The sequence below is a fragment of the Lipotes vexillifer genome, unplaced genomic scaffold, assembly GCF_000442215.2.
Source record: "Lipotes vexillifer unplaced genomic scaffold, Lipotes_vexillifer_v1.1 scaffold1088, whole genome shotgun sequence".
NCBI lineage: Eukaryota > Metazoa > Chordata > Mammalia > Artiodactyla > Lipotidae > Lipotes > Lipotes vexillifer.
Window position 1 is genome coordinate 932,868 of NW_006779738.1, and position 13,538 is coordinate 946,405.

At 42.0% G+C, this 13,538-nt stretch overlaps 1 protein-coding gene across 2 annotated transcripts in view; it reads right to left on the reverse strand.

Moving 5' to 3' along the window:
- MTR (5-methyltetrahydrofolate-homocysteine methyltransferase) overlaps window positions 1–13,538 on the reverse strand; it is a 118,045-nt gene that overhangs the window by 45,077 nt on the left and 59,430 nt on the right. The window contains exons 16-20 of one of the 2 annotated variants that reach the window (XM_007452933.1): window positions 11,270–11,449; window positions 8,641–8,757; window positions 8,189–8,329; window positions 2,173–2,262; window positions 618–770 (exon numbers count right to left, since the gene is read on the reverse strand). In XM_007452933.1, coding sequence (XP_007452995.1) covers window positions 618–770; window positions 2,173–2,262; window positions 8,189–8,329; window positions 8,641–8,757; window positions 11,270–11,449 — 681 coding nt within the window. The remainder of the gene's footprint in view (window positions 1–617; window positions 771–2,172; window positions 2,263–8,188; window positions 8,330–8,640; window positions 8,758–11,269; window positions 11,450–13,538) is intronic. The other variant, XM_007452934.1, reaches the window with a different exon arrangement.

Consider the following 13,538-nt stretch of genomic DNA (forward strand, 5'->3'; position numbering starts at 1 on the left):
TAATATTGGGTTTTATTTTTTTTAATTTAATTTATTTTTATACAGCAGGTTCTCATTAGTTATCCATTTTATACATATTAGTGTATACATGTCAATCCCAATCTCCCAATTAATCCCACCACCACCACCACCACCCCCCGCCACATTCCCCCCTTGGTGTCCATACGTTTGTTCTCTACATCTGTGTCTCTATTTCTGCCTTGCAAACCGGTTCATCTGTACCATTTTTCTAGGTTCCACATATATGCGTTAATATACGGTATTTGTTTTTCTCTGACTTAATGCACTCTGTATAACTTGGGTTTTATTTCAATTTGGGGGTGGAGGGGGTGGAGGAGAGACATGTGTTAGGATAAGAAGTGATATAGGAGCCCAGAACATGAAGACTAGAATGCTGGGAATATCCAGATGACCTCTAACCTCCACACCAGCCTAGAAGGACTTTTCCAGACTACTCCTAAAAATGAATTTAGAGAAAGAATGACCAGAATCACATCTCAATGCCCCTGAGCTCTTGTCAAAATTAAAACCTGAGAAATATACCCAAACTTACTATGCATTAAAAGATAAAGGCTTTTTCTTTCAATTGTGAAAATTTCCCCCCATCATTTGCCAACCTGAGGTAGAAACATTTTTCCAGCTCCAAAAAGATCACCAACAATTTTCATGCCATTCATCAGTGGCCCTTCAATGATATTCAGAGGTCGGGGATATTTTTCCTGGTTTAATCTGGCTTCCTCAGTATCCTCAATAATGTATTTTTCAATGCCCTACACACACACACACAAAAAAAAAATAGGAAAAATATCACAGAAAAAATTGGCTTAAGTTCAAATAGCCAACAAAGAATAAATCATGGAAATACTTAAGATTATGGGTTTTGGAATCAGACTGTTCAAACCCTGGCTCCTATCACTAATTTAAACAATTCATTAAACCTCAGTTTCCTCGATTAATATATCACACAGTACCAACCTCATGTGGTTATTCTGAGGATTAAATGAGATAACCCATGTAAAGTGCTTAGCTGGCTTTATTAATATAAAGTAAGTATTGAGTAAAAGTGAAAAATTAGTGACAGAAGGAGTACTAATAAGTTAAGCTCAAATTCATAATAAAATACACTTTTTTTCCTAGTGGTTTAACAGGTTATATATTAACAAATATCTCCTGTGAAAACAGTATGTTTTCTCACTGTAATGTTACAGGGCTGGGTGGGGGGAGGAATAACAATGGGCAGGACACTTAGACGAAGTTCAGTCCATGAAGCTTCTACTGACTTGTCCTGCCTTCACTGGTCAGGCCCTAATCCTCCAGCATCCCCAGTTCAAAGATCCTTAGAGGTGGCTGACTAGTTCCACAACCTGAAGTAGGTGAATCTCAAAAGTCCAAGAAATTAAAAGTTAAATTCTAGAGGCAAAAAAAGAACTCTGGGGCTTCCCTGGTGGCGCAGTGGTTAAGAATCCGCCTGCCAGTGCAGGGGACACGGGTTTGAGCCCTGGTCTGGGAAGATCCCACATGCCACGGAGCAACTAAGCCCGTGAGTCACAACTACTGAAGCCCGCGTGCCTAGAGCCCGTGCTCTGCAACGAGAAGCCACTGCAATGAGAAGCCCGCGCACCGAACCAAGAGTAGGCCCCGCTCACCACGACTAGAGAAAACCCATGCGCAGCAACAGAAGACCCAACACAGCCAAAATAAATAAATTTAAAAAGAAAAAAAAAAAACTCTGAAATTTTCCAGACTCACAAATGAGGAAATTGAAGCCAAGAGATTATTTATCTGGCCGAAAATTCCAATTATAGCAGAAGAGCCAGGATTCGCTTGTTGACCAAACGACAGCAACTTGGTCTCGGACAGCATTTCTCAACCTCGGCATAACTGACAGTTTGGACTGAATAATTCTCTGTGGTGCAGGCCTATCCTGTGCATTGTAGGATGGTCAGTTCAGCAGCACCGCTGGCCACTGGATGCCAGTAAAAGCTTCCACCGCCAGTTGGGACAACCAAAAGTATGTCTAGATACTACCAAAAGTGCTGGAGGTGGGGGGCATGGAGGGCAAAATCACCCAGGGTGGTTCAGGGAAACTCCTTTGTCAGCTGCTTTTAGCACCTCCCCTCCAGCCACATCATCCGCCCCCAGGACGAGCCCCAGCCTCCAGCCCACACTCACCTTCACAAGAGCATATGCAAGGCGTTCTTCGATGGGGCCATTCCTCCACTCATCAGTCTGGATGACTTTCTTCCCTCCCTTGCCCTGAGTCTGGATTGAAATTTGGACAGAGAGATAATACAATAGGTCACTTACTCAGCTAATGGGCAGAAACAAACTATGCCTTATTCTTCTTTTACATTTCAAGGCCCTAGTAGAGTACCCAGCATGAATTAAGATCTTGGTAAATGTTTGAGGTAAGGAGAGACGGAAAGAGAGAAGTCTTTTAGGATTTGAACTTTAATTTTTAAAAAATTTTTTCCTTCCAGTTTTATTAAAATAGAATTGACATACAGCACTGTGTAAGTTTAAGGTATACAGCATAATGAGCTGACTTACATACATCATGAAATGTTTACCACAGTAAGTTTAGTGAACATCCATCATCTCATATAGATACAAAATTAAAAAAGACATTTTTTCTTGTGATGAGAACTCTCAAGAGTTATTCTCTTAACAACTTTCATATATAATATACAGAAGCATTAATTATATTTATCATGTTGTACATTACACCCCTAGTACTTACTTATCTTACGAGGAAGTCTGTACCTTTTGACTGTTTTTACCCTATTTTCCCTCCCACCATCCCTGCCTCTAGTATTCACAAATCTGATCTCTTTTTCTACGAGTTTGTTTGTTTTTAAAGCATAATTGACCTACAACACTATGTTAGTTCCTGGTGCACAGCATAGTGCTTCAATATTTCTATAATCACAAAATGATCACCACTACGATTTGAATGCTTAGTAGAGAGAGTGAGGCTCCATTTTTTTTTAATTTCCTTTTTTCCTAAAAGATAGCATCTTAGGACCAAAGATTTCCAGGACAGTAAGAGAAGCTAGCTAAACGTCATATCTGATGAGCTTTTAAAGGTCTCAACAAGGACCATCACTACCACAGATATGTGCAGAGAGGCTGTAATGAAGCTAAGTCAGAAATCATCCCGGAGGTGGGCACACTGCAAGGTGCAAGACACAGACTGTGCTCTCGGGGACTTTGCCGTATCATAAGGGAGGTGGAAATACACTGAGAAAGGTAAGCTAAAGAGAAAGCACTTGCCAAGGGTTGAATGAGGAGATGACACAGACAAGGCTAGGAATTTTGCATATCATCGCAAACTGGAGTGGTGAAGAGAGACTTCAAAGAAGCTGACAGATTCAGCAAAGGGACAAAAGCACAATGATCATGGTATGGAAGGTGAATGGCATTATCTGTTTCCTCCATCTTCACTGATGGCACTAGCTGCCCAAACCATAAACCTCAGTATCACTCTTGACTCTCCATCCATTCCTCACATTCAATCAATCGCCTAGTCCTAATGATTACATCATCTCAATTTTTCTCTCTACCCTGCTTCCACTTTCCTAGTGCAAGCAGCTAACTGGTCTCCACAGCCCAGGATCACCCTGGTCTCCAATGCATCTTCCACCCTGTAGCCAGAGGTGCCTTTCCAAAATGCAAACCTGATCAAACTGCACCCGTAGGAAAAAATTCACTGTAAGTTCCCTATTTCTCTCCACATACGGTACCAACTCCTCTCCACGCCATACAATGCCCTGACCTGACTTCTCCCAGCTTCATCTTCTGCCACTCCTGAGGAGCTCAGCCGTCTTGAACGTTTCAATTCCTTACACTCTCCATCATCTCTTTCACCCCTGGGCCTTCACTTCCGTTCACCTGACATTTATTCAGCACCTACCAGATGCCAGGCCCCAGCTAGACGCAAATCCTCCTCCTCTGGCAGGGAATACCAGTACAATCCAACCCCAAACATTAGCCTGCTTAACTCCTATTGAGCTTTCAGGTCTCACCTGACCCAGCATTTCTGGGAGGCTTTCCCTGACCACCTCTACCTTTGGGTTCAGCGCCCTTCCTAAGCAGTCTAGAGCATCCTATACATGCCCTGTCACAGCACCTACCCACCACACTCGATGACAACTGCCTCTACACACTTTTGCATGTCTCACTAAGCTGCAGGCTCTGTAGGGGCACGTCTCTCTTACTACTTAGATCCTCTAAGTACAGAAAGCACAAAGCACAAAACAAGAGCTGGGTAAGTATTAGCTGAATGATTTAATCCTGAACAAGAATGGATTTTCCAGAGCAATATTTGGGCAGGATAGTAGAGGCCAAGTCACAGAGTGCCAGAAATCCATGCTCTGGAGTTTGGACTTAACCTTCCAGGCAGTGGTGGTAGGGGTGGAGGTGGGGGAATGACACAATACAAAGTTCTGAAGCTGCAGAGTAACATTCAAAGTAGTAATTTTTTTTTCTTTTGGCCACATGGCTTGTGGGATCTTAGTTCCCCACCCAGAGATTGAACCCAGGCCCTTGGCAGTGAAAGCACCGAGTCCTAACAACTGGACCGCCAGGGAATTCCCATCAAAGTAGTATTTTTAAGAGAACCCTAGAAGGGGGAGAATACTTTAACAGTCCATGATGAAGGTCTGAACTACAGCGGTAGGAACAGGAAGAGGAGGAAAGGACAAACATAAAGGCATCAAGTAATGGACAGTGTGGTAGGAAAGAAGGAAGGGCCTGGGGGGAGCTCCAGGGTTGAGGTCTGGGGTAACTGAATGACGCAGGGCTTTGTCACATGTCGAGAGACCAATGCCTCTCTCACATGCTGAAAAACCTTAAAGAAGATGGCAATTTAAAATAATAATAATAAAATATATATATATATATATATATATATGTGTATATATATATATATATATCAGCATTATTTACAATAGCCAAGATGTGAAAACGACCTAAGTGTTCATCAGTGAATGAATGGATATTGAAAGTGCGGTGTATATATATATATATACAATGAAATATTGTTCGGACATAAAAAAGAGGAAATCCCGCCATTTGAAACAGCATGGATGGACCTTGAGGGCATCATGCTAAGTGAAATAAGTCAGACAGAGAAAGACAAATACTGTATGATCTCACTTATATTTGGAATCTAAAAAAAAAAAAAATACTGTCCTGGAAGTGAAAAACAGAACGACTGTGTGGGTCCAGAGTGGTTGTAAGTGTAGTGGTTGTTCCCCTCGTGATGGCGGGCTGACGGGGAGCTGTGATTCGTCGCCGCTGCCCAGCATCAGGAGAGAGGATGGTACTGCACATCGCTCACCTGGGAAAAGACCAAAATTCAAAGTACAGTTTCTACTGAGTGCTTACTGCTTTCACACCATCGTAAGTTGGGGACCTGTGTATTCTCACAATCTGAGGCCATTCACGAGCCATCCCACCCAGAGCAGAGATCCTCCCCATTCATGCCCAAAGAGTACTGCCTAATAAACAAACTCCACGGGAAATGCATGGTCTCATGACACCTGGAACTTACTCGCCACAGGTCAGCCTGCACCAAATCAGGGGAATTATTTTTCAATAAAGCCCATTAGAGAGCTTAGGAAGATCAGAGACAGGACTCTTTCCACCCTTTTTAATAATAATATTGAATAATCTATCAGATGAAACTTGGGTGCAGAGTTCATCATTTCATAACAAAAATAAATAGTCATTCTCTTATACAGAAAATAATTCCTCAACCCTTATTTGTCTCATAATATTCCTGCTTTTCACGCTCTCTTTGCACTCGGTGTATCCTGAGGAATGGCTACAGAGCTGATGACTCCTGGCAGTGATGAAAGCATACCTGTTTTGGTTATTAATTCCTTACTGGTAACAGAATTCACCTTGAATGTAGACAGCCTACTTGACAGAGGGGTCAATGGCTTGTGACAAGTTCTTGTGCTTACATGAAGAGGGAGGCACTTATTTATACGATGGATTGTTGAACCCTTGCAATTTTTTTTTTCTTAATTTATTTTTGGCTGCATTGGGTCTTCGTTGCCGCGCGCGGGCTTTCTCTAGCTGCGGCAAGCGGGGGCTCTCTTCGTTGAGGTGCATGGGCTTCTCACTGCAGTGGCTTCTCTTGTTGCGGAGCATGGGATCTAGGTGCGCGGGCTTCAGTAGTTGCGGCATGCGGGCTCCAGTAGTTGCGGCACGCGGGCTCAGTAGTTGTGGCGCACAGTCTTAGGTGCTCCGCAGCGTGTGGGATCTTCCCGGACCAGGGCTCGAACCCATGTCCCCTGCCTTGGCAGGCGGATTCTTAACCACTGCACCACCAGGGAAGCCTGAACCCTTGCAATTGTGATGAAGATTTCCCCCTTAATCTTCAGCTGTGCCCCAGGGGCAAAACATCTTGGCAGCTCAGCAAGATATAGAGAAACAAAAACTTGTAAGCAAATACTGAAAGTGAACAAAGATCGAAAAGAATGACTGATATAAAATACAAAACCGGCAAAATCGTCTATGAGAATAGGCTTACGGAGCCCTACCTTTCCTAAGCGAGAGCTGTCTTACCTGAACAGTGGAGAAGATGAAACAGCACATCACTTTATGGGTTAATTAAGAACGCTCTAGTATAATTTCCTGATATAGAAACTATGATGCCCTTCTGGCCTTCAGCAGAACCCTGTTTTAGTCAGTGATTCATGAAGGATCCCCCGCTAAGTTGAAGGCAGACTAAGACAAAAACTGAATAGTGTTTCACACTCACGTCTTGGGCTAAGCACTTTGTCTACCTGAGTAGAAACAATCATGGAAATAGTGAAGGAAAGCTAGGCACTGTTTCTTATGTAATGAGCTGTGAAGCAGAATTTGATTATATTTGCAACAGTCAAGACATTCTGTCCTGGGTCCACATGAGAAATCAGAAATGTCCCAAGGAACTGAGAGGAGGGTCATGTACTCACTGGCACTGAGTCTGAACTCCACTCAGCTTTGCTGAATGAACCTAAGGCTAACATGAGTGGTTTCATAAATCTAAATCTTGACTCCCGTGAGGCTAATACAAGGATGCAGTTAATCCTAAATTGTCCTATCCTTCTTCCAGAACATTTCAGTACTCTTCGAAGTAAGAGGAAAAGTTAGCAGTTCTGCCAGAGATGAATTCAGATTTTAACATGGAAAACATTAACACAGGTGGCAACACACACAAAAGCATTCTACCACTTTCCCAACGTGCTTTGTGAGAAAAATGTCTTCCCTTGCTATCACTTTCTCAAATCAATTAAAAAGTAAGTTTTCTTGAGGTAAAGGTCTCATCTTTCCTTAAACTGAGTTCTAGGAAGCAGCACCGATAATAGATACTTAATACACCCAGGACTGCCGAACACATAATAAACGGAAACAAGGAACTGATTTTTGGATTAACTAAAATTATTCTCATGTCTATAGATCAAATGTGTACAGACCTCAAGCCCTGAACTGTAGAACTGTGCCACAATTGGACTAGATTCTAATATAAACAGGTAAAAATACAAAGCTATAATAATGGGAACCAGGTAATCACACAGCCACACAAGAAGATGTCCAAAGTAGCCAATTTACATTATGAGGTAGAAAAATACCCAATAAAATGGAAAGATGTTCCCAGTATACTGCTAAACAAACAGGTTATCAAAAAAGAATTGAGAATATAGTTAACATTTTTATAAAAAATGTGTGTGAGTGTGCATGTACGTGTGTGTGTGTGTGTGGACACACCTATTAGCACATATTCGTATTGAAAAAAAAATCAAAACCATGACTAGAAGGTTGTAACAAAATCTCAACAGTGGTTAAAAATGGGTAGTAGGATTATGAGTAATTTTTATTTTCTTCTTTTGCTTACCAGTATTTTGTACATTTTCTAGAGTTAATATGTATTACTTTGGTATGAGAAAAATTAATTTTACATTTTAAAATAAACTTAAAGAAATATAAATAAGAATACTGAAGCAGATAGGTAAGGCCTGCTTCTCCTTCCTTGCCCTAATGAAAACATCTTCTCTAGAACTCTCTGTAGAAACCTTTAATGATTCAAAGACATGGCTGGATCCTTGCTTCTATTCTACAGTGAAAGTCTAATAACATTAAGTGAATGAAAGATTCAAAGATAGGAAAAGCCATCCATCGGAACACCTCTCCCTACCTGGGCGTAGTGTAAGAGCTTCTCGGTGGCCTCAGGGTCTCTGTTCCAGATAAGGTCCTCACAGAGCTGGAGAAGTTCCTTGTGGATGTCATCATACACAGGAAGGCTTCCAGCATTCACTATCCCCATGTCCATACCAAACTAAGGGCAATAAAAGGAAAAATGAGGATTTCTAGGGATACTCTAAGTTGGAGTCAGCAACTCTTTCTGTGAAGAACCAGACAGAAAATACTGTAGGCCATAGCTTCTGTCGCAACCACTCAGCTCTGCTGCTGTAGCATAAAAGCATCCATAGACAGGATACGAGTGAGAGTGTGTGACTCTGTTCTAATAAAACTGTATTCACAGAACTCTCAATAAAGCAGAGCAGAGTTAGTTTGTGGGCTGAAGTCTGTAAACCCCTGCCCTAAGTAAAAGTTGGTGTCAAAAGGTAAACAGGTGTTCCACTATACCTTGATTGCATGGTAAAGGAAAACCCCATGCATTGCTTCTCGAATGGCTTCCATTCCTCGGAATGAAAAGGACAAGTTGGAAAGACCTCCACTTACTTTGGCTCCAGGTAACGTTTCCTGGAAAAAGTTTTAAAATGTGAAAAGATTTCCCTACTTTGCCAAAAGCAGCAATCACATCCCTTAAGCTTTATTTATAACAGTGGAAAGTAAAAAAAAAAAACCAAACATATAGAGTTCAAAGTAATTCAGAGCTTCTTTTAGCTAGACGTAGACCACAACTTGCATATCAGGACATGACAAAGGCAGTGCTTCATAGTTTTTCCTACTAGACTCTAATCTCCCTAAGGGAAAATAAAAAATTCTGCTTTATCTCTGTATACTTCTACAGGGACCATGATAGGGCCAAAATACGTGGTGAGTATGCCATAAAATATTTGCTGGAGAGGGACTTCCCTGGCAGTCCAGTGGTTAAGACTCTGCGCTTCCACTGCAGGGGGCATAGGTTCGATCCCTGGTTGGGGAACTAAGATCCTGCATGCCGCACCGCACAGCTAAAAAGAAAAAAACTTTGCTGGATAAATAACAGAAAAAGAAAGAAACAGAGAGAGAGACAGACAGAGAGAACAAACAGAGAGACAGAGAGTAGTTGGTCATTCACGGAAGGCACAAGCTACTAGAAGGCCTCCATTGCCTAAATGAACAAACTCCCAGGTTCACTATAAACTTGACTAAGTTTAAAAGGGCAAAAGGAAATTGAGGTTCCCACCACACCTTATGACATATCAAGCATTAGTATGCGTGTGGAACAACAGGAACTCTTACTGTTGGTTAAAGTACAAACTTGCTCAAGCATTTTGGGAGAGAGCTGGTCACTGTCTGCTACTGTGACCCAACCCTTCCACTTCTGGGTATATCTTATAGGGAAGCTCATGCAAGAGATATATACAAGAGATATATACAAGAGATATATACAAGAACACTCACAGCAGCCTTGCTCATAACATACCCAAATTGGAAACAAACCAAACATCTAGGGACTTCCCTGATGGGGAAGTGGTTAAGAACCCACCTGCCAATGCAGGGGGCATGGGTTCGAGCCCTGGTCCGGGAAGATCCCACATGCCACGGAGCAACTAAGCCCATGCACCACAACTACTGAGCCTGCACTCTAGAGCCTGTGAGCCACAACTACTGAGCCCATGCGCTGCAACTACTGAAGCCTGCGTGCAACAAGAGAAGCCACCACAATGAGAAGCCCACACACTGCAACGAAGAGTAGCCCCTGCTCTCCGCAACTAGAGAAAAACCCAAGGCAGCAACAAAGACCCAATGCAGCCAAAACTAAAACATTAAAAAAAAAAAAAGAAAACCAAATGTCTATCAACAGCAGAACAGTTAATTATGAAACAGGTATATGATGGAATATTATACATTAATTAAAATGACAAAGTACAGCTACAACAACACAGGTGAATCGTTAAAATGAGACTGGGTGAGGAAAAAAGGCATTAGAATCTTAAAGCTCAAAAACAGGCAAAACAATACTGTTTATACAGTTAATTCTCATTATTTGTGATAGTTATATTCTATGAAGTCACTGCGAACACTGCAAATTGGGGAAAAAAATCAGTGCTCCAATGGGAAATGCAGGGTTAGGTTCGTGAACCTCTGGTCCCAAAATTATCATCACTGATCAACATATAACCCTGTTTTATATGTGTTTCCATTTAAAGACATCTTGTTTAGTATTGTTGATTGCCTACCACTGAGCTCACAGCCAACAGCACCACAACTCGTGTCTAAACAAAATTCATCTAACACACATATTTTCTCCATAAGGCACATAACAGCCTTCTTGCACATAGGAACACTAAATAACACTTCAGCACAATGCGTGGGAGCCATTTAAATAGAGAAATCAATCACCAAGAAAAAGCTCAAAAATGTGAAAATCATGGCACTAAACAGACCATGAAAAGGGCACTTGTTTACGGAATGAGGGCTGAACCAAGAGGCTCAACCCTGTTGATTCATCTGAACACGTAGGTCAGGCACTCAGCTCTCTCACCACTCTGCACATGCATATGCCTGTGAATGATGCAGAAGCACCATCAGCATTGATTTGGGGGTCACAAATAAATTTTACTGAGTAGGTGAATTTGCAGATACAAAATCCATGGATAATTCAGATTGACTGTGTATACAGAAGTGATAAAATTTTAAAGAAAAGCAACAAAGTAGAATCATAAAACTCAGCCTGTTGAAACATGCATAAAATTCAGAATGAGGGTGTAATGAGAAAGGGAGAGCCATGGGGGCACTACCCATGCTCCATTTCAGGACGCAAGTGAAAGTGAAAGCTATTATATGCTTCATAATTAATTATTTATCATACTCTATTATTTTTTCTATATTTCCCGGTATGTGTTTTACTTCACAGTATAAAATAACATATAAAAGAAAAACAACAAAGGCCCCTAAATTTCAGAAAACCAATTTACTACCTAAGAATAAGAATGTCAATATTCCTTGCCAATAAATATATATGTTAGCTCAAACTATTCACTGGAGCCATGTGATAAATCTAAGCAATGTCTTGGGTAGAAAGGAGAAAAATACTCATACTCACTTTAATGACTTTTGTTGCACTGATAAAATTAACAGCATACAAGTTGTGTTCTTCCATCCCAGTACCAATGGTGAGGATATTAGGGTCAAAGATGATGTCATTTGGATTGAAGGCCAGTTTTTTCAAAAGGAGATGGTAGGCCCGGGTGCACACTCTGATTTTGGTGTCTGTTTCTGTTGCCTGGGGAAAGGAGCAAAAGATGTAATTTGAAATAGAAAAATGAGGTGTTATCTATGAAAACAGAAGGACAATTCACTTGTTGAAAGCGCTTAAGTATCAATGCCAAATGCCAAGCAGCCTCTAAATGTTTATCAAATTATCTCCAAGGAGGAATTGTATTTTTGTCAACACAACAGCTACACTACTTCTGTAAAGATCAAATCTTACATACACGTATGGTATATTAATAAACACGCTTCTTAAAAATACACACATGTGGGGGGCTTCCCTGGTGGCGCAGTGGTTGAGAGTCCGCCTGCCGACACAGGGGACACGGGTTCGTGCCCCGGTCCGGGAAGATCCCACATGACACGGAGCAGCTGGGCCCGTGAGCCATGGCCGCTGAGCCTGTGCGTCCGGAGCCTGTGCTCCGCAACGGGAGAGGCCACAACAGTGAGAGGCCCGCGTACCGCAAAAAAAAAAAAAACCACACATATGATAAAAATTCAAATACTACTAAAGAATAAATTTAAAAAGACATGCCCTTTCTCTCTGGACCTGCCTGCAGTGTCCTAACTCATCACCCAGGCTTTCTTGGACCTTCCTGCAGTAACCGTCTACACAGATTCAAAGATGTTTATTTATTCCCCACCTCCAACCCCACTCACCATAACATCAGCTAACTAACTTGTTCCTTAAGTCATAAATATAAATTAATATTACTTTTCAAAACAGTGACCCTAGAAAGCCAAGCGCTGACTCCAGCAAATCCCAGTCCTCCTGTTGCTTCCCAATATCCTCAGAATCAGGTCCCATGCCTCCAATTCTGTTTCCTATCATTGCCCCCTCATCTACTCCACTCTCCCCACACTGCTCCCTTGATGTTCCTGAAACCCACCAAACTTGTCCTCCCTCAGAACCTTTCTATTCATTGCTGCCACTGCCCAGAACACACTGTGACATGGCTTTGTGCTTTGCATCACTCAGATCTCCACCCAAATGTCCCCTTTTCAGAGAAGCCTTCCTTAATCACCATCTCTAAACCAGCCCCCGCCACCCCTCTTGCAACCTCCACTCTTTTTCATGGTATCTCTCCTTCTAGAAAATAGATTTATTTGGCAACTTGTTTATTATTTTTTGTTTTATTATTTATTATTAATTTGTCATCGTGAGCTAGAATCAGTCTTGCTGTATCCCCAGAGCCTAGGGCAGTGCCTGCCAGAGGATGTGCTCAATATTACTGTTGAATGAATGAATGAATGAGGCTTTGACTCAGGGCATTTCTTTCTTTCCTTTCTTTCTTTCTTTCTTTCTTTCTTTATTTTTGGCTGTGTTGGGTCTTCATTGCTGTGCACGGGCTTTCTCTAGTTGTGGCGAGCAGGGGCTACTCTTCCTTGCGGTGCGTGGGCTTCAGTAGTTGTGGCATGCAGGCTTCAGTAGTTGTGGCATGCAGGCTCAGTAGTTGTGGCTTGTGGGCTCAGTAGTTGTGGTGCACAGGCTTAGTTGCTCCGCAGCATGTGGGATCTTCCCGGACCAGGGATCCAACCTGTGTCACCTGCATCGGCAGGTGGATTCTTACCCACTGCGCCCCCAGGGAAGCCCTGACTCAAGGCATTTCTGAACTTGGTCACGTAAACTGTCTTCAGGTCAAATTTACAACCTCAACGTGAGGCTTATTCAACGAATTTCATGCTGAATGATTTCTGTTTATAGAAAAAAACCAAATCTGCTCTGAAGAAAAAATGAATACTTGCTATCACTACAGTGGTTCCAAAAAAATAAGTCACATACAGTTCTGAATAAATGTGCAAAATGTTCTTGAAAAGTGTCCAACACCACTGAATTAAGTGTTGAATCTTCCAGGATGACTATTTGGAGGGAGGATACCCTTGACCAGATGTGAACATGAAGTATGGTAAATAAGCTGCTGATCACACACATCCTGACCTCTAGAGGGAGCTCTCAGGCAACCGCAGGGATGAGGGGTGCAGATACTGCTGTAGTTCAAGGACATTCAGTGAGGCCCCAGCCTCCAGAGAAAGGCGTGGCGGGAGAATTATAAAAAGAACTCACTCAGATCTAGGTTTCTGATTGTTCACCTACTCTTTCC